Source organism: Chelonia mydas, chromosome 20, assembly GCF_015237465.2.
Source record: "Chelonia mydas isolate rCheMyd1 chromosome 20, rCheMyd1.pri.v2, whole genome shotgun sequence".
In the NCBI taxonomy this organism is placed as follows: Eukaryota; Metazoa; Chordata; order Testudines; family Cheloniidae; genus Chelonia; species Chelonia mydas.
The window spans coordinates 4,043,176-4,066,732 of record NC_051260.2 but is presented as its reverse complement, the minus strand read 5'-3'; the positions used below and the strand labels follow the sequence as shown (position 1 = coordinate 4,066,732).

At 58.8% G+C, this 23,557-nt stretch overlaps 1 protein-coding gene across 1 annotated transcript; it reads right to left on the bottom strand.

Annotated features, from left to right (window-relative positions):
- Positions 1 to 6,528: 6,528 nt before the first annotated feature.
- Positions 6,529 to 23,557, bottom strand: MARCHF9 (membrane associated ring-CH-type finger 9). Its single transcript, XM_037884236.2, has 4 exons — positions 22,340 to 23,557; positions 11,717 to 11,872; positions 10,705 to 10,897; positions 6,529 to 7,358 (listed from the first exon to the last, which is right to left on the bottom strand). Exons 1-4 carry the CDS (start codon positions 22,709 to 22,711, stop codon positions 7,027 to 7,029), a joined length of 1,053 nt encoding a protein of 350 aa, XP_037740164.1. The 5' UTR covers positions 22,712 to 23,557; the 3' UTR covers positions 6,529 to 7,026.

Below are 23,557 nucleotides of genomic sequence, written 5' to 3'. Positions count from 1 at the left end.
TTTCTCGGATCATCCTAGTAGCCCTTCTCTGTACCTGTTCCAGTTTGAATTCATCCTTCTTAAACATGGGAGACCAGAACTGCACACAGTATTCCAGGTGAGGTCTCACCAGTGCCTTGTATAACGGTACTAAAACCTCCTGATCTCGACTGGAAATACCTCTCCTGATGCATCCCAAGACCGCATTCGCTTTTTTCACGGCCATGTCACATTGGCGGCTCATAGTCATCCTATGATCAACCAATACTCCAAGGTCCTTTTCCTCCTCCGTTACTTCTAATTGATGCGTCCCTAGCTTATAACTAAAATTCTTGTTATTAATCCCTAAATGCATGACCTTACACTTCTCACTATTAAATGTCATCCTATTACTATTACTTCAGTTTACAAGGTCATCCAGATCCTCCTGTAGGATACCCCTGTCCTTCTCTAAATTGGCAATACCTCCCAACTTTGTATCATCCGCAAACTTTATTAGCACACTCCCACCTTTTGTGCCAAGGTCAGTAATAAAAAGATTAAATAAGATTGGTCCCAAAACCGATCCTTGAGGAACTCCACTGGTATCCTCTCTCCAGCCTGACAGTTCACCTTTCAGTAGGACCCGTTGTAGTCTCCCCTTTAACTAATTCCTTACCCACCCTTCAATTTTCCTATTGATCCCCATCTTATCCAATTTAACTAATAATTCCCCATGTGGCACGGTATCAAATGCCTTACTGAAATCTAGGTAAATTAGATCCACTGCGTTTCCTTTGTCTAAAAAATCTGTTACTTTCTCAAAGAAGGAGATCAGGTTGGTTTGGCACGATCTACCTTTTGTAAAACCATGTTGTATTTTGTCCCATTTACCATTGACTTCAATGTCCTTAACTACCTTCTCCTTCAAAATTTTTTCCAAGACCTTGCATACTACAGATGTCAAACTAACAGGCCTATAATTACCCGGATCACTTTTTTTCCCTTTCTTAAAAATAGGAACTATGTTAGCAATTCTCCAATCATACGGTACAACCCCTGAGTTTACAGATTCATTAAAAATTCTTGCTAATGGGCTTGCAATTTCTTGTGCCAATTCCTTTAATATTCTTGGATGAAGATTATCTGGGCCCCCTGATTTAGTCCCATTAAGCTGTTTGAGTTTCGCTTCTACCTCAAATATGGTCATGTCTACCTCCATATCCTCATTCCCATTTGTCATGCTACCATTATCCCTAAGATCCTCTTTAGTCTTATTAAAGACTGAGGCAAAGTATTTGTTTAGATATTGCGCCATGCCTAGATTATCCTTGACCTCCACTCCATCCTCAGTGTTTAGCGGTCCCACTTCTTCTTTCTTTGTTTTCTTCTTATTTATATGACTATAGCACCTTTTACTATTGGTTTTAATTTCCTTTGCAAGGTCCAACTCTACTTGACTTTTAGCCTGTCTCACTTTATCCCTACATGTTCTGACCTCAATAAGGTAGCTTTCCTTGCTGATCCCTCCCTTCTTCCACTCCCTATATGCTTTCTGCTTTCCAAGGGCACTCACAAAATGCATGGCTCCTCCTCGAGAAAGGCAAGAGACTGGGTCATGGCCATGGAGGGAGGAGAACAACCCAGATTGCAAGACCTCCCAGCTCTCCCCCAAATATCGCCCATCTGTGCTGCAATTCCAGCTTCCTTGAGTTTTCTCTGACGCATTTGCTGACATTTCAGATGTCACATGTCCAGCCCATCCTACCCATGGTGAGCTGTCCCCACAGCCATTCATCCCTCCTGTTTCCGGATGGATATTGGCTGACTTGGACGCCCAATCCTCATGCTTCAGTGCACACGACGCTCCCCTGCCGGGGTCAGGAATCAGTCTCCTTCCAGAGTGGAGCTGGCTCAGCTCTTTGGCAGCATGTGGGGCTGACCACTGTTGGAATAGGAGAGTGGATCCTCCTTCCCTCTGTCTGGGCACCCTAATCTCTTCCACATAAGCCAAATGCTACCGCTCAGCCAGTGGGTGACTTTACACCCCTCCCGCCCCACCAGCATTACATAGATCTACAGATTCCAATGTGATCATCTAGTCTGAACAAGTCTGGCTTCAGCTTCCAACCACTGGGTCGTGTTATGTCTTGGTCTCCTGGCTTACATCCGTTCTTGGGAGCGATGTGGCGCCAAATGCCTGCAACTGGGCTGGGATGCGAAGGTCAGGCCGAGGGCATGGAGATGCAGCCCGTACATGGCTCCCTGCATGGGCTGACCACCCGCTCCTCTCCAGCTGGGCCGCACACGCAGACTCCAGCGCTGGGGTCCTCCGTGTCGTAGCTCCAGCAGAAACGGCCATTCCTACCCCAGCTGCGTCCTTGAGGCGCATCCTTCCTCCATCTCAATCCCTCCCTGGGCTGAGCCCGAGCTTGGCGAACGCCCTTTAGGCTGAGCCCCAAGCCAGGTCAGCTGGCACGGGCCAGACAATTGCCGTGTAGACACACCTTCCTCGTCCTGGAGCGAACATCTCTCGGCTTCCATGGGCTCGGGTGCACTTCAGCACCATGGACAGAGCTAGTGCAGCCTTGCCTGGGACCTGTGGCCTAGTTCCCTTGATCCGAATTCCCTTTCTCCAAAAAGCCCAGCTACCTGAATCCACAGCGTGTGTCCCTCCCCCAGCCCTATATCAGTGAATTACCCCTCTAAGAATGCCTCAATCATTTGTTTAGCCATTCGCTTGCCGACCTCCGTTCCCCATATTTCCATACCATGGAAACCGCAGCTCAGAACAGCACTTCCCTGTCCCCAAGTGCACTGGCAAATCATCAGCGCCCCACTGACACCAGGCTGGGGGAGAAGGTGGGAGGCTTTAAGCCCCAGGGTGAATAAGACCCTAGTTGGAAAGCTTGGATCCTGTCCACTGAAGGCCCCTGATATCTGCAGAATGGTGTGCGACGAAGCGGGACTGTTCTTAATGCGTCCTCTGAATATTGTGGGGGTGCCTCAGTTTCCCCTAGGCAGTTCTTAAGTATCTAGGGGGTGGGATAAGGGTGTGTGATCGTTGCAGAGCCCTAGAGGGCAGGTGTGTGCAGGGGTCTGGACACAGAGAATGGCCAACTCCCCGTTTCTTGGCAACTGATGGCCTGGCCCTTCCCCCCGCAAGGTGAGAGCTAAAGGGTTGGAGAACAAAGGAATCAGGTGCCCTCCTGGCCCAGGAAAGGGACAAAAGTCCAGAGGAGGAGGGGCTGGAGAGAGTTTCAGTTTGGGGCTGGCTGGGGACATGGAGTGAAGTGCAGACGTGGTTGTCTGGCTCACTACCCCACAAAATGGACCCGGCTGAGGGGTCCTGTTCTCTGTACCTACAAGCTCTGTGTTAGACCATGTTCCTGTCATCTAATAAACCTTCTGTTTTACTGGCAGGCTGAGAGTCACGTCTGACTGCGAAGTTGGGGGGCAGGACCCTCTGGCTTCCCCAGGACCCCGCCTGAGCGGACTCGCTGTGGGAAGCGCAGGGAGGGGCAGAGGACGCTGAATGCTCCGAGGTCAGACCCAGGACAGTGAAAGCCGTGTGAGCTGTGTGTCCTGCAGTCACAGTCTGCTCACAGAAAGGAGACTTCCTCAGAGTCCTGACTGGCTTCGTGGGGAGCAGTCCCAGAGTATTGCCCAGGGACTCCGTGACACGGTGACTGGAAATAAAGACGTACGGATGGGAAATAAAAGACCCTCCAGCCTTATAACCGACAGGACCTGCAAACATCCCTGCAAGGACCTTTAGGGTCAAGATCAAACCAGGGATTTGGGGTTTGCCAGCTCAACCCAGCCCACCGGGGCACCTTCCTCCTGCCTGGCAGCTCTGGTAATGCTTTTGGGACCGGATTTCCAGGGGCTGGCCCTGGCAGAGCTGTCCTGGGGCAAGGCACAGGGGATCTCAGAGCAGGGCCGCATCGACATTAGCGCTCCCATTGTCATTACCTAGGATGGAGCTGCATCGGCTGGGAGGGCACCGTGCTAGTCTAGACAGGACCTACAGGGAGATTAACTCCTGCTGAGACACACCAGCCCCGGGGCAATACTTAACATGGGGGTGGGCTGGGAATGCCGTGGCAGGTGTCTGGCTCCCCGAGACATGAGAGTCGATTGTCTCATCTCGGCTACCATTGGGCATCAAACTCTCCAGGCTTTCTTTGAGATTCAGCTGCGCTGAGCTTTGAGCTTAGGGAACCTCTCACAGACTGCAGGGAGGAGAGGGAAGGACCTGGCCACAAATGCATAGATTATAAAGCCAAAAGTGATTGCTATGACCATCTAGTTTGACCTAGATCCCATCTCATCCAGACTCATTTGACGACTTCTCAAAGCTGCCTATGGGGGGTGGGGGAGGCTCTTAAAATGACTGGGAACCAGGCATCCAAATCCCCTAATCTAAGCCTAAATGTCCCAGGCAACAGGTCTCCCACCCTTTCTTCCCTGGGCCAAGATCCTCCAGCAGCTGTTAGGAAGGTTCCCCCTGCCGGTCAGTCTCTATTCCCCTGTCCTTGTCAGTTTCCGTTGTGAGCCCCTTGTTCCTTTCAAAAGGCTCCAGGGTTTTTTTGTTTCAGAAAGTCGAAGGTCCCCCAAGCCAATGGGGCCAATGCCGTTAAGGCCCATCGGATTCAAAGCCAAGGGAGCGATGAGGTCAACAGCACGTCCGACTGCCCTAAGGTGAGGGAGTGGGTGCCCATTTGGCAGCTGGGGGGTGGCCTGGCAGAGACTCAACCCCACAACCTTCAGGCTTGGAGCCGGGTGCCTCAACTGCTCAGATCAATCTGGATATTTTCTTAATAGGTCCTGCCTCCCCTCCACCCCCACTTTCCTGTCCCTCTGGGGCTACAGAAGGCAAAGAGAATTCTACCTCTACCCCTTTCTCCCTGGTTAAATGCATGAAAATACAATCACCCCTTGGCCATTTCCGATGCTCAATAGGGAACTTGATCCTCTGCTTTGGCAGGGAACTGGAGACCCCCTGCGCTGGTCACAATCCACAAGGCACGATCCGCATCCTGCTGGGCCCGGGGCTGACAGCAACGCCTGGCCAGTGTGACGGGCGAGCCCCACGGAGCCTGCACGGAGGTCAATCGCCCAAGTCGGATCGCCTGTTGAATCTGTTCAGCAAAGCCCGTGGTTCCTTGGCTCTCCCTCCAAGGCTTCATTGGGCTGCCGATCCGCCGGCCAGGGCATGCCAAGGCTTGCAGCCCTCCCCCGCATGGTGGAAGGTGGCGACGGTTGACTGAACGGAGCACGTGCTGGGAAAGGAATGAAGCCGGAGCCGGGTGTGGAAGGAAGGAGGGCCGGCGGTAAGCGCCCTGTTAGCATTTCCAGCCTCTTCTCCCAGGAGCGTCCCAAGGGGCTGCATCGATCGGTTTCTTCGTCCGGCCTGAGCAAGAGGCCATCAGTCAGGCAGTCAGGCCAGCGAACCCCCATCCAGGGTGCACCCCTCCGCCTCATGGGCGCTGTCACCACTTCGCAGCATGGGCCAAACGTCCCCTTTGAACCGGTACGTGGCATTTCCCAAATGAAAGCAGGATTGGTGGCGGGGGGTGTTGTTCACGAGAGCCCCAAATTCTTTGCTGAACCGGGGTTTTATGTTTCAGGCCTTTTGAGGCTCCAGCAGCGAGATCTGGGTGGCAGCCCAGGCTCCCCTCTGTCTGGGACCATGCCCAGAAAGCATTTAACCCCCGCAGGTCCAGAAAGCCTGCGGACGCTGTTGGGGAAGAGCTGCAAATTCCTCCCCATGGAGTCCCTCCTCCCCCCAGTCCTGCAGCAGAGAACAGAAGCAAACCCCATGGCAGCAGCTATAGGGCGGGGAAATCTCTCCCCCCCCCCGCACAAACCAGTGCCCCTCCCTCTGCCCCCCCCGCAAATCCCACCCTGCAACGCTCCCCGAGGAGGTTAGCTTTTGAAGGCAATGATTGCAAAGATTATCAACCGACAGTGCTCACATGGTACCCACCAGTGTCTGAGCCCCACCCACGCTATCATGGTTTATCCTCACAACACCCCTGTGAGGTAGGGCCAGGCTGTTTTCCCCATTGTCCAGATGGGAAACTGCAGCCCCAAGACGTCACCCATCGTCTGTGGCAAAGGTCCCTCAAGAACCAAGCCAGTGCTCTAACCACTGGGCCGTCCTTCCTCCCAGCGATCCGGCCAATTCCTTCTTAAAGTCAAGTCCAGGACAGGCACAGGCCACCTTTCCCCTCCTCCCAGAGCCGAGCTGAACATAAACCAGGGTGGGGCTTGCAAGGGACGAGACAAGACAGACTTCTTGAGGACTGTTTGACAGCAATGCCCCCACCCCTGCACATCCTGGGGCTGAGCCCTTACGGCCCCCCTCTCCCCCACCAAGAATTCCCAGTTGGCAGGATTAAGGATTTTAAAGAAAGAGAGAGAGAGAGAGATGGCTTTGTAGCCGACCATTTGCATATAAATGATTCTTTATCCTCCCACGACAGGAGAGAAGGAAAAGGGGAGACAGATTCTCATGCATTAAATTAAAGATGAAATGTACAGGTATCTTATTGCCGGATCCCATTTTGCTTTAGAAACGTGTTTATTGCACCTTATTTGAGGGGACGAGGAGTTCAGAGCCTTTCCAGCTGACGTCCCCGGGGCGGAGACTCGCGTCAGGATGGGCGGGGAGTTGGGGCTGGGGAGGGTTGATTGGATTTTTGTTTGACCGATGATGAGGTAAGCACGTTCCTTCTTGGCCCCCTGAATCTGTCGTCGCTGGGGGGGAGGGTTTGATAACAATCTTCTCCCATCCCCCAAATCAGGGAAGGGTTGCAAGGGAAGCCAGCAGGAAGGGGCCAGCCCGGTCCCTTCCCCCGCAGGAATTTTCACATTGATGGGAGGTTAGCCGGGTGCGGGCCGAGACGCGGGGAGGGCAGCCCCCAGAGTAAGAAGGTGAGGTGGAAACAGTGGGGCAGAGACTGCTGGCATGCGCCCTTCCCTGGGATGCAGCCCTCCCGCAGGAGCGGCTCTCCGGGGCGTTCCTCGCGCCAGCCCCCCGCGTCCGCCGGCCACGCGGCGTTATACAGTTGTCACTCTCATGACCACCTCCCGGCCGGAGCTGGCGCCGCCCCGGTGCTCGTTCGGCCGCAGGTGACTGAGGATGTGCAAGATGGTGTAGCCACAGTGATGGTTCAAAATCGTTCTAACCCGCTGACCCCGCCGGGGGTTCCTTTCGCTCCCGGAGGAGGGGTTCGTCCGTGAATTCCTGCCCCCGGCCTTGGCCGCCCCGCTGCCAACGGGCTCCCCCAGGTCCTTGGCCTTGTCGTAATTCAGCACCTTCCACTGCTGGTTCACTGCCTGCCACCGCTTGAATATTCGATACACCGAGGAGCCCTCGTGAATGATCAGCCCTAAGGGAGAGAAGTTGGGGAGGGGGGAGAAGGGGTGAGACCCTCTGGGGCAGGCAGCCGAACAGGTCCCTCGGGATGGTGGTTGGGCAGGAACTCACTCATGCCAACGTGGCTCTGGAAAATATGCCCAGGCCCGACTATTTGGATCCCCTAATTCCCTTCAGGTTCCATGGACAACTGCAAGCTTCTGGGGGAGGGCGTGGGGAGGCCTGGTGTTTGGGAGGGGGAAGGCTGGGCGGGGGGGCTGGTTGCAGATGGGGCCTAGATTGAGAGATGTGACCCCTTGGAGGCCAGCGCTACCTTGGGGTTAGGCCCGTCGCCATAGAATCATAGAATCTCAGGGTTGGAAGGGACCTCAGGAGGTATCTAGTCCAGCCCCCTGCTCAAAGCAGGACCAACCCCAACTAAATCATCCCAGCCAGGGCTTTGTCAAGCCGGGCCTTAAAAACCTCTAAGGAAGGAGATTCCACCACCTCCCTAGGGAACCCATTCCAGTGCTTCACCACCCTCCTAGTGAAATAGTGTTTCCTAATATCCAACCTAGACCTCTCCCACTGCAACTCGAGACCATTGCTCCTTGTTCTGTCATCTGCCACCACTGAAAACAGCTGAGCTGCATCCTCTTTGGACTCCCCTTCAGGTAGTTGAAGGCTGCTATCAAATCCCCCCTCACTCTTCTCTTCTGCAGACTAAATAACCCCAGTTCCCTCAGCCTCTCCTCGTAAGTCATGTGCCCCAGCCCCCTAATCATTTTCGTTGCCCTCCACTGGGCTCTCTCCAATTTGTCAACATCCCTTCTGTAGTGGGGGGACCAAAACTGGACGCAATACTCCAGATGTGGCCTCACCAGTGCCGAATAGAGGGGAATAATCACTTCCCTCGATCTGCTGGCAACGCTCCTACGAATGCGGCCCAATATGCGGTTAGCCTTCTTGGCAACGAGGGCACACTGCTGACACAGCCATGGCATGTCTCGCTTAAATGTGCACAGGCCTGGCCCAGTGGCTGGGCTCAGAAAAGGGGCAGGGTCCTTCAATTTGAGCCCTGCTTGGCCTGGGTGGGCATATTGCTCCCATGACGGGAGTCCCTGTGACTGAACGGGCCCTTGGGCACGGTGGGCGTGTGGGTACCCTGCCCTGTTTCCGTGCAGAGACCTCCCCTCTGCCAAGGGCCAGGAGTGTGAGCGCCAAGCCAGCCAGGGCAAGGTGGTTCCACCGAGCCCCCAAGCCCGGGACATGGTCAGAACGGAGAGGCCGTGGCTTTGGAGCCGAGGGCTTGGAGAGTCACGGAGGCTCTGGATCTGAGCCTTTTATCACTGCAGGCTGGTTTGTTATTGTCGGGCTACCCAGGAGCGTTGGGGCTCTGTGTACTGGCTTATTATCGCAGAGTCTCCAGTGGGGGAGTCTGCACCCATTGGTCTGTTACTGTAGGGTTTTTAATAAGTGCCGAGTCTCCATACGCACGCTGGTTCGGTTTTGCAGGGCTGCTCATGAATGCTGGGGCTGTGCTTTCCGGTTCGTGATGGCAGGATCGGTAATGAGCAGAGACCTCGGGGCTGGCTGCCAGAATCCCTCCCTGGTGCTCCATGACCCAAGTGGAGCGAGCGCCCACAAGGGGGCTGGTTCTCCACTTCCCTGCGTGCTGTGCAGCGATTCACACCACCCACACCACAACAGCATTTGACACTGGCTGTGCCCTTGTGTGTCACACGAGGACCCGGGCAATGGAGAAACAGGCCCTGGGCTTGGGAGGCTGTGGACACACGTCCTTCAGCCAGCAGACCTGGCTACTACTTAGCCACGTCACCTCCCCGCAGATCAGAAGGCGAACAAGGGCTTTCCATCTCAGCAATCTGAGACCCTCCTTCGTACGCTACCGCTGCCCGTCCGGGTGACCTTGGGCATGTCCCTTCCCCTGTCCGTGCCTCGGTTTCCCTTGCCACCCATTGTCTATGTAGATTGTAAGTTCTTTAGGTCTCTCTCTTGCTACATAGATGTACAGCGCCTGGCACAATGGGGCCCTGATCTCAGTTGAGGCCCAAAGGCATAACAGTAATATAAATAAATAATCGTTTCAGAATGGGCTGTCTGACTATTCATTCTTATTTTTAATTCTACCTATTAATTATTATTCTAGCTATTAAGTGTTTTATTATATTATTAAAATATAAGTATTATTTTATTAAAATTATGTTATTAGTGTGTATTAATTATCATTCTAGCAATTTATAATGTTAATATTTTAATATTAAGTTATTGCAATATAAGTATCATGACCTATTATTATACTAGACTATTAGTCACAATTATTAGAATAATTATCACTTATTCTAGTTATTATTTTATTAGAGTATTATTAAACTATAATCATTGCGTTTTATTACCTCTTAATTATTATTCTACCATATTATTCTATCTGATAATCGTTATTCCTAATTGTAACAGGACCTATTACTGTAAATTTTTCGCACGTGGGGAAGGCACCAAATACATGCGAACATTTCTAAGTCGCATTTCTCCTGTTTCACTATCACAGGATACTGCCCATTGGCTGCGAGTCCGACCTCTCGCATTTCCTAATGAGGGTACAATGGGACACACGTAGCCGCTGACTTAATCAGAAATTTACAATCCATCCCTTCATTTGCAGCTGGCGGCTCGTCATTCCAGCCACAAAGCCCCAGCCGGTAATCGTCTCATCTCTGCAGCCTGCAGAGTCCATCATTGAACGCTGCCAGCCCTGAGTCCGCGTTATTCGCTTTTAATTAACAGGCGTCATCGCAATCAGGTGAGGCTTTATGGCCACTGAGGGATGCCTGGCTTGTTCGTTTACAGCACTAGCCCCTAGAGATCCCATCCAAGATGCCACTGAGCGAGGTGCTGTACACAGAAGAGCCTGTCCCTGCCCTGAGGAGCATACAGTCTTATAGAGAAGAGGTGGGGAAACCGAGGCACAGAGCGGGGAAGTGACTTGCCCAAGGTCACCCAGCAAGGCAGTGGCAGAGCCGGGCACCGAGTCCAGTTCTCCTGAGTCCCAGGCTAGCGCTCCGTCCATGGCACCACCCTGCCCCTCATCACCCAACACCCCCCCGCCACCGGTAGGTCCCGCTTCCTAGTGCTCTGTATTCCGATGCTCTCGCCCTACCCATCGCCACGGGAACCGAGCGTGGTGCACCTCAGAGCCGAAGGGGGAGGCCAGTGGGCAGCAGAGGGTGGGGGGATGAGGTGGATTCACCTTTCAGTTTCTGCTCTGGGTGAGCTGCTTAGCTCCAGCCAGAGGGGGTGCACGGGGGAAGCCAGGGAGCCCACGGCCGGGGTAGGGGGGACCTGACGGGCCGGGCTCTCACCTATGCAGACGATGTCCATAAAGCCGTACATGCCGTAGCAGATCTGGAAGAGCAGGTCCTGCCGCTGCCACTTGGCCGAGGGGCTGAGGGACGACCAGATGAGCCAGGAGATGCTGGCGATGAGGAAGAGGGAACCCAGGATGATGGCCGCGATCTGCACCTTCTCGATGACGGTCAGGGAAATCGCCTGCCACTGCAAGGGAAGAAGAGGCCGCGACGGGTTACCGGATCGGGTGCGGGGTGGGATCAGAGGGGGCTGGGCACCGCATGGGGCTGGGAAGAATGGGAACTGGGGACTGTGGGGGACGGAGACCCTAGCGGCTGGGCACACGATGCGTGGCAGGGAAATCATAGAGGCCAAGGGATCTGGTTTTTGGGGGAGGGGGCTGGAGCTGCAGTGGGTTGCGGGGAGGGAATCACAGGGGCTAGGGGACCCGGGGAAGGGAAGCTGCTGCCAGTGCACCAGGATAAAGTCAAGTCAGGTCTGGTCTGTGCCGAGTAGATTCTGAGGAACATTTGGATGCCGAGCAACTGATTTGCACTCTGGGGCCAGGGACAACTGCTTGTAGGGGCCCATTGGCTGGGGGGGAGGAGGGGGCAGGGCTGGGAGAAGGGGGCTGCAGGTCGGGGTTGAGGAGCATTGACAGAGCTGTGGAAAGGGAGCCAAAGGCTGGGATAGCCGGGGGTTGTCAGTTGGGATTTCCCCGCCCCGCCCCGGCTCATGCTCCTCTCCTGAGGCCTCAAAGCGGCAGCCGCCGAACGGGGCCCCGGAGGCAGGAGCAGCCGCCTCTCTGCTCCGCACGGCTGCCGATCCCACGCTCCTGGCAGCCAGCGCCCGGACTCCGGCTCTGAGGGGGTCCCCCGTGTCTAGGAGCGCAGCGGCCCTGTATCAGCGTCGGGGCGTGTGCCTAGCTTGTGTGCACACGCGTGCGGGCCTGTGGGTCCGCGTCCGTGCCTGCCTGGGCGCGCGCGTGTGTCCGTGCGCCGTACCGCCGGGGCGCCCCCCGCTCACCTGCAGGGGGTTCTTTGTGCTGATGGCTAGCACCTGGTATTTGAAGTAGCAGAGCTCGCAGCTCCAGGAGCCCCTCTCGCTAATCCAGCGAATCAGGCAGGGCTGGTGCGTGCAGCGGACGGACCCGTCGCACCGGCACGGGCTCAGCAGCTCCCCCTGCAAAGCAAACAGGCCCTGGGGTTAGGAGCTGGCGGGGGCCGGGGGGAGGGGGGGGGTAACGCTCCCCAAGGGGATGCTGGGTAACGCCGACCCTCCCCGCTCTGCAGCCCCAGCGAGCGCCTGGCAAGAGCCACGCTCCATTAGGCCGCTAACGTTTAAACAGCGGCTTATTAGCCTCGTCTGCTTGACGCGCTGACGGGGGGGGGAGCAATTAGCATAAATATTTCATGCCTCCTGACAGGAAGCACTAACGACGCATCATGGAGACACTGGGCCAGCAGAGCCCCGGCGATTCCCCTCAGCAGGGGTCACAGGGGTCATGGCCTCCCTCCCCCTCCCCAGAAAAAACCGTAGCGATCGCGGTCAGTCTTACGACCACAGGAAATTGGTGCTTAGGTACCATGGTGATGGCACGATAGCTAGACAGATAGTTAGATGGGGTGGATGGAGATAGATAGATAGATGGGGTGGATGGGGATAGATAGATAGATAGATAGATGGGGTGGATGGGGATAGATAGATAGATAGATAGATAGATAGATAGATAGAGGGGGTGGATGGGGATAGATAGATAGATAGATAGATGGGGTGGATGGGGATAGATAGATAGATAGATAGATAGATAGATAGATAGATAGGGTGGATGGGGATAGATAGATTGATAGATAGATAGATAGATAGATGGGGTGGATGGGGATAGATAGATAGATAGATAGATGGGGTGGATGGGGATAGATAGATAGATAGATAGATAGATAGATGGGGTGGATGGGGATAGATAGATAGATAGATAGATAGATAGATAGATAGATAGATAGATGGGGTGGATGGGGATAGATAGATAGATAGATAGATGGGGTGGATGGGGATAGATAGATAGATAGATAGATAGATAGATAGATAGATGGGGTGGATGGGGTGGATGGGGATAGATAGATAGATAGATAGATAGATAGATAGATGGGGTGGATGGGGATAGATAGATAGATAGATAGATAGATAGATAGATAGATAGATGGGGTGGATGGGGATAGATAGATAGATAGATAGATAGATAGATAGATAGATAGATAGATAGATAGAGGGGGGGGATGGGGATAGATAGATAGATAGATAGATAGATGGGGTGGATGGGTATAGATAGATAGATAGATAGATAGATAGATAGATAGATAGATAGATAGGGGGGGGGATGGGGATAGATAGATAGATAGATAGATAGATAGATAGATGGGGTGGATGGGGATGGATAGATAGATAGATAGATAGATGGGTGTGTACAGAGATGGACAGACAGAAGGGGGCTGGATGGATGATGGTGTTGCCCTGTCTCTGTGTATCCCTGAGCAGGTGCCTACCAGGAGGAGGGGTGAAGCCCCCACGATGACACTCTGAGTCCCATCAAGTTTTGCAGAAAATATTTATTTTTTTCTAACTGTCCCTGTTGGGTGCAAAATCCCGGCTTGATCCTCCCATGGCATGTGTGGGGAGGGGCACGGCTGCACGATAGTGCCCCCCAGGAGCCCCACCCCAGCCGCAGCTCCGCGCACCGGACTGCAAACTGCTCCCCCCAGCGGGAACTGCAGAGGCTGGTCCGACGGTGGGACCGTCCCCAGCTGCATGGGGCTGAGAGGAGCCCGGGCTGGCTGTGCCAGGGGCTGGGGACAGTCCCTCTTCTAAGGAGAAGTGACGACAGTCTGCAAAGCAGAGAGGAGGGCTGAGAGGCGAGGAAACCCCGGGGGCTTTGCTCTGTGCTGGCAGCTGCCTTCAGCAGCATCAGAGATGGGGTCATTGTCCTAGGAAGTCTGGGCTATGCTCCGTGCTGGGCCGGGGGGATCCCTTCCCGTTGGGGAACGGGAGGCCGGGGCAGCTGTTCAGAGATGCAACAGCATTACAAAGCGTCTCGGAAAAGAGCAGGCAATGTTCAGGGCAGCTGGGTGATGGGTGCTGGGCTCCCCATGCACAGCCCCTGCCATCCTAACCCTGCCCCCCAGCTCTGCTGGAGCCCCTCAATCCCGACACGCAGCCTCCCTACCCCCTCAGCCCTGCCCCCACAGCTCTGCCAATGCCCCTCAATCCTGATCCGCAGCCCCCTGGTATCCCAGCCCCACCTCTCGCCCTGTTCTGCAGTCCCGTCCCCTCGGCAGGGCTGATTCAGCGCCCCGACCCCGTCACCTCCTCTTTGCCGGGCGACTTTGGCATAGTAATGACCATCACTTGGCTTTTCCTTCCCGCGCTTCCCGCTTGGCAGCTGGTCACAGACAGACCCCGACTGCAGCTTCCCCGGCATCCCTGCTGCCCGCGCCCCCCCTCGCCAGCAGCCCCGTCTCATCCCCTTCCTCTCCCTTAATTAGCGTCTTTGCTATTCTGCCAGATCGGCAGACAGTGCGGGGCTTTCCATGAGGCTCCCCTCCCCCAGCCGCTCTACCCACGGCTTTGGCCCCCCTCCCGTGCACCAGAGAACCCAGCCCAGGGGCACAGGTGTGATGGGCAATGGGTGGCGCCCGTTGTGAGGCATTCGGCTGCTGAGCCGGGACCCCGCAGCAAAATTGCTGACACCCCTTCCCCGATGGGGAGGATAATCCAGGGACATGCAGCCTCCTCCCCACGGGAAACCCCAAGCCAGGACTCCAGCCCCCCGCACCCAGCCAGTCCCCCCAAACCGAGGTACCCGGGGCACTGCACTCAGCATGGCTCTGGACAGGCTGTGCGAACCCGGCAGAGCCCAGGCCGCAGAGGTGGGGGACAGACCCACAGACAGCGGCTGACCCAGAGGGGCCTCGGTCACTACAACAGCTAGAGAGGGATCACCGGCCCTCCAGAGGTCCTCTCCCCACTGGCCCCGTGCCACGAGGCAGAGGACGCACACACGCCAAGCTCGACTGGCTACCGCCTGGCGGATCACGCTCTGCCAGTTTCACGGCTGGGTGACCCCACACTGGTGCGTGCGTCCTGCCCACCACCCTGGTTGGCTGCAGAGAGACGGACCCAGCCAGGGTAGGGGGTTCTGATCCGTCTCCCCATTGGGCTGGCCCACACCAGCCCCTGGTATAGATCACCGGGGCCTGCTCTGGCTCCCCAAATGCCCCATCTGGCATAAAAGTCTCCCGCGCCCTTTCTCCCCAGCAGGCCCAGGGGCATTTACTCCTGGCATCCAAGGAGCACCCCCTGCCATACCTGTGTGATCCCACCCAGACTCCAGCTGGGGGTTAACCAAGGCCGGGTAGGCTGGAGAGCGGTGCCCATGGCTGCACAAACCGATGTCTGCTTCGGAGGGTGCAAAGAGTTGGATTCTTGGCGCCGCCCAAAGGGCCTTCAAGAGGGTGGCAACAGCCTGGCTGGTGCCCAAGCTGGCCTGACGGCTCTGCTGACACACACCGCAGCCCAGCCCCTGGCATAGGGGGCGGCTTGGGGGCCATGGCCAAAGCGCATTGCACTCTGGGTATTCTTCGTTCCAGGGGGCTGGGAAAGCAGAGCACAAATGAGAGCAGCCTTTAGGCTGCTCTAACTTGCAGCAAGGGCAGGGCTGGGCCTGAATATGGAGGTACAGATAGGGAGGGCTCTGGTGCCACAGGTAGCTTCTGAAAGGCATTTTTTAGGCCTAATGGTCATTTATTTTTGCCCACAACATTCCAGGCAAGCTGCCCTCTTTCAAGATGGCCACCCCTGCTCTTGGTTCCCAGCCCTCGACAGCCCGGGCTTCCCCGAGGGCCCCTGCGACTTCTGCTCCATGCAGAGCAATAGGAGACAGCAGCCATTTCACAAGAGCGCAGTTCTCGGGGGAGCTCGCTGGAGGGAAATAGCATTTGCCCGTCACTGCTGCAGGAGAAATGAAAAACCAAACGGCCAAGAATCACCAGCAGCCCCCAGAGAACGGAGCCTCAGGTGGAGCCGGCGCCCCGGGAGCTTTAGCCCCATGGGGAGTTTGGACAGCCTGCGCCGGTCCATTGTTAAGGCCACGTGGGACAAACAAAATGGCGCCACGCCCACCGCTCCGTTTCTCACGGGCGCTGTTCCTTAATGATCGCCCGACCCGCTGCAGGTTTGCTCTGGGCTCGGGGGGATCCGGGGCCGGAGTCATGGTTTTAGCGTGCGGCTCGGCTCGGCGCTCCGGACGGAACCACCCCGGCAGGGCCAGCACCTGAGGGCTAACCAGACACCAGGGGAATCCCCGGAGAACCGGGGCGCATCCCCTCTCCGCTCCAGGGGAACAATGGAGGACCTCCCCACATACACATCTGAGAATGTGTCTGAGTGCCCCCCACCCCCTAACCCCGGCCAGGATGGGGGTGAAGGCACCTCTAACTCAGGGCCGCTGGGCAGGGCCCCCTTGTACGTGATGCCTGGAGACGGCGCATGGGGCAGGCGGGTGGGGCTGTGAGCTCCAGGAGTCCCGGACGCTGGATTGGGACAGCGACCCATCCTGGTCCCTGAGGAGCAGCCCCTGAGCCACACAGAAAATCCCACTCCCTTAATGCATAAATAACACACAGAGCCTGGCGCGATGGGGTCCTGCCCCTCGACTGGGGTTCCTTGGTGCTACCGTAAAAAACCTAATAAATAACATACCGCACCTAGCGCAATGAGGTCCTGGGCCATGTCTGAGAACCCCACTGCCTCACCCCTCCGCTGAGCACCCCACGGCCCTCCTCCCCGCTGAGCACCCCACGGCCCGCCCCCTCCCCCGCAAGTCCACTCGGCTCTTACCACGTGGCACCAGCCCCCTCCTCTCCCTCCATCCCCCCTTGCCTGCCAGCTCCCACCCCAACACCTCCCCCACACGCTGTCCCCTTTGCAGGGGAGGCTGCCCTGGGCCACCGCGGCTACAGGCGACTGGCACCAGGGTGGGACATGGGGCAGCGAAGGATCCAGGACTGTCTGATGCTCTTGGAGTTTTTCCCCTCCTCAGGTGAACGCCTCCCAGGCCTGGGACTGCCCCTTGCCCAGCAGGTGGGCAGCGCCAGGCCCCTGGTGGGTGCCGCCAGGATACACACATTGCTCACAGCTCAGTGAGTAATTTCCTGTATTACGGTGGCACCCCAGCGACCCCAACCAGGCTTGGGGCCCTGTCGTGCCAGGCGCTGCACAGACCCAGAGCGAGAGACAGTCCCTGGGCCCCAGGGCTCGCACTTTGAGAAGAGCAGGTGAAGGGGTAGAACAGAGTGACAGAGGCCGCAGCAGGACGGGGGATCCACACGGGAGGATACGGACCCCGAGATTAGGGTTTAGTGGCTAAAGCACAGGAGGGGGACCAGGACTCCTGGGTTCTCTCCCAAGCTCTGGGAAGGAAGTGGGGGGTAGCTGGTTAGCCAGGGGGGTAGCTGGTTAGCCTGGGGGGCTGGGAGCCAGGACTCCTGGGTTCTATTCCCAGCTCTGGGAGGGGAGTGAGGACTAGTGGGTTAGAGCAGGGGGGCTGGGAGCCAGGACTCCTGGGTTCAATTCCCAGTGAGTGGGGCTAGTGGGTTAGAGCAGGGGGCCTGGATACCAGCCTACCCCCGAGTCCTGGCATAGCCTGTGGCGGTGCCTGTCCTTGGGCGATGGAGCCCGCATGGCACGTGCCGCTGGGGAATGTCTCACCCATCGCCTGGAGCCACGACAGGGCTCCAATTAAAGTGACATTTCAACGTGCACCGCCCGGGGCTGATGACTCACTCCCTGCCAGGCTCCATCCACCACAGAGAGCTGGGGAGGGGGCCCCTGGGCTTTCCCCCCGACCCTTCGGGCCCTGGCCAGAACCACCCTCTGGGGCTTGGGTCTGCTTCCATCTCCGCAGCCTCCTCCCCGCCCCGTTTCATGCCTCCCACTACATCCCCCCATTTCATCGAGGGGGAAACTGAGTCACGGAGACGGGCCGTGTGATCCAGGATGGCTTAGGCCTCCCTGCCCAGATCAGGGGGTCCCACCAATGGAGCATGGAGCCCAGAGATGAGCGACAAAGACAGTTTTGGGGAAGAATTAACCTGGTTCGGCTCGGAGACAGTTGGAGGATGAACCCTAAGACTGCGAACTGGCTCTTATGGGGAAGCCCCCATGGCACGGGCAGGATGCCCTGGAGATGTAGCGACTTGTGGATGGAGAGGGGTCAGCCCTGTGCAGGGAATGGGGGGGGAGGGCGAAGGGGCCGGGCCAGGAGGAGAGGAAATACCTTATCGACCTGATGGAGCTGCCCGGGGAGCCACCGCAAGGGCTGGGGCGAGAGCGCCCATGCTGGAGCCGTGGGACGGGCCAGAAGGAACCTGCGGGCGCCAGGTTTGTAGAATTTTTGGTGGTGCCCAGAACGGGTCCAAGCAGACCAGTCCCATCCATAGGACGGACCGGGGCAACCGCCCCGCGCACCACACTTTGGGGGGCCCCACACTACAGGGAGATGTGGGGTCCAGGGCAGCCTGTGGGGCCAGCGGGGGGCCTGGTGCCGGCAGCAGCGAGCGACCCGGTGGGAAGCAGGGCTGGCAAGAGGAGGGCGGGGGCTTGGGGGGAAAGGGTGGAGTGGGGGTGGGGAGAAGGCAGGGCAGGGGTGGGAAGAGGTGGGGCGGGGTGGGGCAGGAAGAGGCAGGTGGGGGTTTGGGGGAAGGTGTGGAGTGGGGGTGGGGAGGGGGCAGGGCAGGGGTGGAAAGAGGTGGGGCGGAGCGGGAAGAAGCAGGCGGGGGCTTGGGGGAAGGGGTGGGGTGGGGGCAGGAAGAGGCAGGCGGGCGCTTGGGGGAAGGGGCAGAGCAGGGGCGGGAAGAGGCGAGCAGGGCAGGCTGGGGCCGGGTCGCTTGCTGCTGCTGGTGCCAGGCCCCCCGAGAACCCCCCAGGCTGCCAAGGATCCCGCGTCCCCCTGAAGCGCGGGGCCCCCCATAGCGTGGGGCCCGGGGCGTTTGCCCCGATCCATCCTATGGACGGGACGGCTCTGAAAATATAAACCCAAACACCGGGGGAGCCGGGCCCACGTTCCTGAATATTGTGGAGCACGGGCCCCATGGGCCCATATAACTCGCCTGCCTGTGCCTGCAGGGGCTTCCCACGATCCCAACCCCCTACCCAAGAGCTGCCCGGCACCCAATGCTTCCCTGGCTGGGTTCTGGGAGTCCCTGCCACGCTGCCATCCCTCCTGCCGCACCAGCTGGCCCATGTGTTTGGCCCTGGCCCGGACAGCTCCTCTCTCAGACACCAGGACCTCGGGAGGCCAGAAAGCCCAGCCCCCTTTGTGGGGACTGGGCCGCCTCGGTCACCAAGCCCAGGGCGAGCTGGCACCGAGGCAGCAGGCCCGGCAGCCCCTAATGAGTTGCTTTGGCTTTAGATGGGATGGAGACGTGCTGGATCTGCCCGGGGTCCAATCCCTGGTGGTGTTTGGGGACGGGGTGGGGGGACGGGACTCCCTGTCTCTCCCACACGTCCCCAGCCCCCCACGGTGGGACGTGTCCGCAATTACACCCGTCCCGTGTCACTGAATCACCCTCTAGGCCAGATCTATGCACCAGGCCGAACTTTAGGGAGACAGAGCCGGGGGCGGAGGGCGGAAGTTGGAGGGCCCTGTACATCCGGCTCAGCGGTCTCACTTCCAGTGCCTCGTGCCACTGGGGGCCACGGGCATCCCTGCCTCTCTGCAAGTGAGTGCTCTATGCCCCCGCCCCGGCGCACGGCCCTGGCAGGCTGCAGGGGCACTGGGGCTATCCAGGCGGGAGCCCCCCGCCGGAGTCTAAAGAGCCACAAGCCCTGCGGCACGCACCAACACGTGTGTGAACGCACACCCATGTCACACGTAGGCACCTCCACACCGAGACGTGTGGGCGCACACACGTCTACAGGCACGGGCGCACACGTGTCCAGTCGCACACGTACACCAACCCGCATAGGCCCACGTGTTTGCCTAGGCACATGGGGCCACGCATGAATGTGAGCAGAAGCGCCCCCATGTCCCCACCGGCACGTTCTGGGGTATCCAGCAAAGGCAGAGACGCAACCCGCCCTGACACACACACACATTTACCTGAGGCGTTTACCATCCCCCGTTACGCCGATCGGCCAGGAGGGAGTTACGGGTGCATTAGCTCCAAATGACCCCAGTCAATATCCCCTCTCTCGGTACCCCCAGCCCCAGTGCAAACCCTAATCACTCCTTAAATCTCATCTTCAAAGCCATAAAAATCCCTCTGGCCTCATTCCCTCTTCGGAGTTGCAGGGGTTAAAATGCTCCAAGGACTTCCCAAGGGAGAGGGAGGGGGTTCCCACTGGGGTTCGCCCACCCCGGATCCCCAGCCCCACTCCTTTCCTCTTTGCCCCTTGAATCTGCCCAGCTCCAGCCGGGGGGCATGGACCCACGTGCCTCGCTCTAGCCACGCCTCGGCGGTTCCTAGAAAGACTTTGCTCCCTCCCGTGACTCCGTGGCCCAGGCCTGTTCAAATCCAGGAGTCCCCCTGCCCCGGGGCATCCGGCAGCACCAGGACCCGAAGAACAAGCTCTGCGCGGCTTCCGTGCAGGGGAGTTGGGAGCGGTAAGTACCGCGGCCGCCTGGTCTCGAAGGGGAAGGATTAATTAACGGTTCCCAAATCCCAGCATAAATATCCCGCCTTCCTCCGGCGCAGGCAGGTCTGTGTCTGCCAAGAAATGGGGCCAACAGGTGGGGACGGAGGGAGCCTCCTGTCTACCCCAGGGTTCCAACCTCCTGCTTTTCTCTCATTTCCCCTCCTCCCCGAGGCTCCCCCTGCCCGTCCAGATGAGGAGCACTCCCATCAGCTTGGCCCAGCGAGTTCAGCGCCAGGCCGGGCATCTCCCTTGTCTGCAGTCACACCCGGCTCCCCGGGGCAAGCAGCGCTTCCCCTCTGGAGTTACAGACACCGGGTCTTAAGCGTCTCAGAGCACCGCTGGCCAGGATCTCAGGAGATCTTGCCGGGTTAGGCCCGGGCATTACTCACATGGGAGACTTGCCAGGTTCCTGCAGCCAGCTGGAGATTCAGCAGGGGGAGATCTCCCCTGAGGCCCCCTGCCACAGAGGACTCTGCCTAGGCCCCTCTGCTATTGGGACGAGACACTTCCGAAGCCACTACCCGCCTCTGGCCATTCAAGAGCCTTCAACTCTTCTCACAAGAGTCACAGCGCCATCCCCAGCACCCCACTTCCAACGCAGGGAATTACCCGACCCCTTAGACATCCCGCTGCAGGGCCATTTCGCGCATCCACCCTCACGCACTGCTCAGCGGCGGTTGCGCTCCTCCAGAGGTGGCTGCATTTTGGTGGGGGGAGGGGAGGGACTGCTGGACACCGCATGCTCTCAGGGCAGCCGGCGAGCCATCAGTACGGTGCTCCGCGCCAGGCCTGCATGTGCTGAGACACAATGCTTCTCCGCCCCGGCCCCAAACAACACACCCACAAGCTAGGTCTGGCTAATGCCTGGGCATTATTGTAACCCCAGTGCAGCCCCTGAAAGCTCCAGAGTGTCCTTTATCCACCCGGGATTTCAGTGCAAGCTGCATACTCCTCCATCCCACTGATTGTACCCATCGGGAGACGTCACCCCAGATGCCCAGACCCGTCCTGCCAACCCACCCCCTAAGCAGCACTAAGTCCATCCATGGCACCCCAAGGGCGGGTATGACCCAGTCCCGGGGTCTGAGGGGGGAGCAGCGGGTGGGCTAGAGGGGACATGGCCCTGCAAGGAACCATTCTTCAAAATAAGGGACACACAGTGCCCACTAAGACCATCTTCATCTGGGCTTTGGCATTTCTTAAGAGGGACAGGAGGACAACTCAAATACCCTCCCTGGACATCTTCACCATAACAACCCGGCTCCCTTGCCACGAGGCACAGACCCTGGCATTGCCTGGCACACAGAACCTGTCACCCTTGCCACGAGGCACAGACCCTGGCATTGCCTGGCACACAGAACCTGTCACCCTTGCCACGAGGCACAGACCCTGCCTGCCCTGCCCCTGAGAATCCCTTGGCACCCTCATCCCCTGGTATCCGTCAAACCTAGTAACCCCCTGACCCCCTCACCCCTAGTAATCCTGGTAACCCCCGGCAACCCTCACCACTAGTAATCCCCAGTAATCCTCCTGACACCCCTCACCCCCAGCAACTCTCACCCCTAGTAACCCTTTTACACCCCTCACCCTTGTAACCCCCTGACACCCCTCCCCCCAGCAACCCCCCTGGCAACCCTTACTCCTAGTAACCCCTGACACTCCTAACCCCTAGTAACCCCCTGGCACCTCACCCCAGTAACCCTGGTAACCCCCTGGCACCTCACCCCTAGTAACCCCCAGTAACCCCCCTGACACCCCTCACCCAAGTAACTCTCACCCCTAGTAACCCCCTGACACCCCTAGTAACCCTGGTAACCTCCGGCAACCCTCACCCCTAGTAACCCCCTTGCACCACATCCCCCCTGGCATCCCTCACTCCTAGTAACCCCCTGGCACCTCACCCCAGTAACCCAGGTAACCCCCTTCACCCCTAGTAACCCCCGCGAGGCGCCGACTGACCTGCTCGGGCCCCTGGAAGCAGATCCGGCACTGCGGGGTCCTCATGCCGCTGTCCAGGCTGCTGCTGAGAGACACGGTGTCCAGGCCCCCCCCGGCTCCGGGCTGCTGGCCGGGCTGCTGGCCGGGGGGCGGCGGCCGCGGCTCCTTCTCCTCCAAGGCCAGGCTGCGGGGCCGGGGCTCGGCCACCCCCCCGTAGTACTCGGCCTCATCGTCCTGCCGGGCCGAGCAGTCGGCGAAGGGGGGCCAGCCGCAGCCGCTGCCCCCCAGCGCCCGGCTCCCCCCGGCTCCGGGCTCGGGCTCCGGGCGGCCCCGCCGCATCAGCACCAGCAGCTTCAGCTCGTTGAAGAACATGCGGATCCGGTACTTGAACATGATGCACCCCGGGCCCAGCGGCTGCAGCGCCTTGGAGAGCTGGGGCAGGGGCGAGGGGGCGCCCGGGGCGAGGAGGCGCCCGGGGCGAGGGGCGCACGGGGCGCTTAGCTCTGTCCCTGCGCGGCGCCCGCCGCACCGGGAGAAGGGGAGGAGGAGGGGGCCTGTGGGGGGGCCTCGAGGGGGCAACAAGGGGGAGAGGGGGCAGCACCGCCTGGGGGACACATCTCCGGGGGCAGCTGGTGATGGAGGGGGACAGGGGACCCCGGCGGGGCAGGGAAGGGGGGCGGCCCCGGTCGCTTTCCTAAGGCCGGGCCGGTTCGGTGGGTGCCTGGGCCCCTCCGCCGCCCGCGTCCAGCTGCCTCCCCCGGGTCATCGTGAGCGGCGCAGCCGGAGGCCGGGACCCCCCGACGGCGGCGAATGCGCGGACCGATCCCCCAGCGGCAAATCCAGCGGCGGCCCAAAGGGTCTTAAACCCGGGGGCCTGCGCCCCTCTCCGCCTCCTCCCCTCGGGGCGCCGGCTCCTTTGTCTGCAGGGCTCCGGGCATCTCCGCTCCTCCCGGCAGGCGCTCACCCGCCGACACGCGGGGCCCGCAGGAGCCGCATCCTGCCCGGGCGCCCAGCCCCGCGCCCCCCTCTCCGCGCCCCGGCTGGGGCTCGCCCTGCGCCGCGGGTATTGTCTCTCCAAAGCCGCGGCTCTGCGAGCAACAGGAGCCGCCGGGGCCGCCCGGAGCGCTCCCCCTCCTTCCGGGGGGCCAGCGCCCCCCCCTCGCCAAGCTCCCCCTCCCCAGCCACCGCCGGGAAGGCTAGGGCGCAGGGCTGGCCATGGCCGGGGCTGGCGGCGGCTCG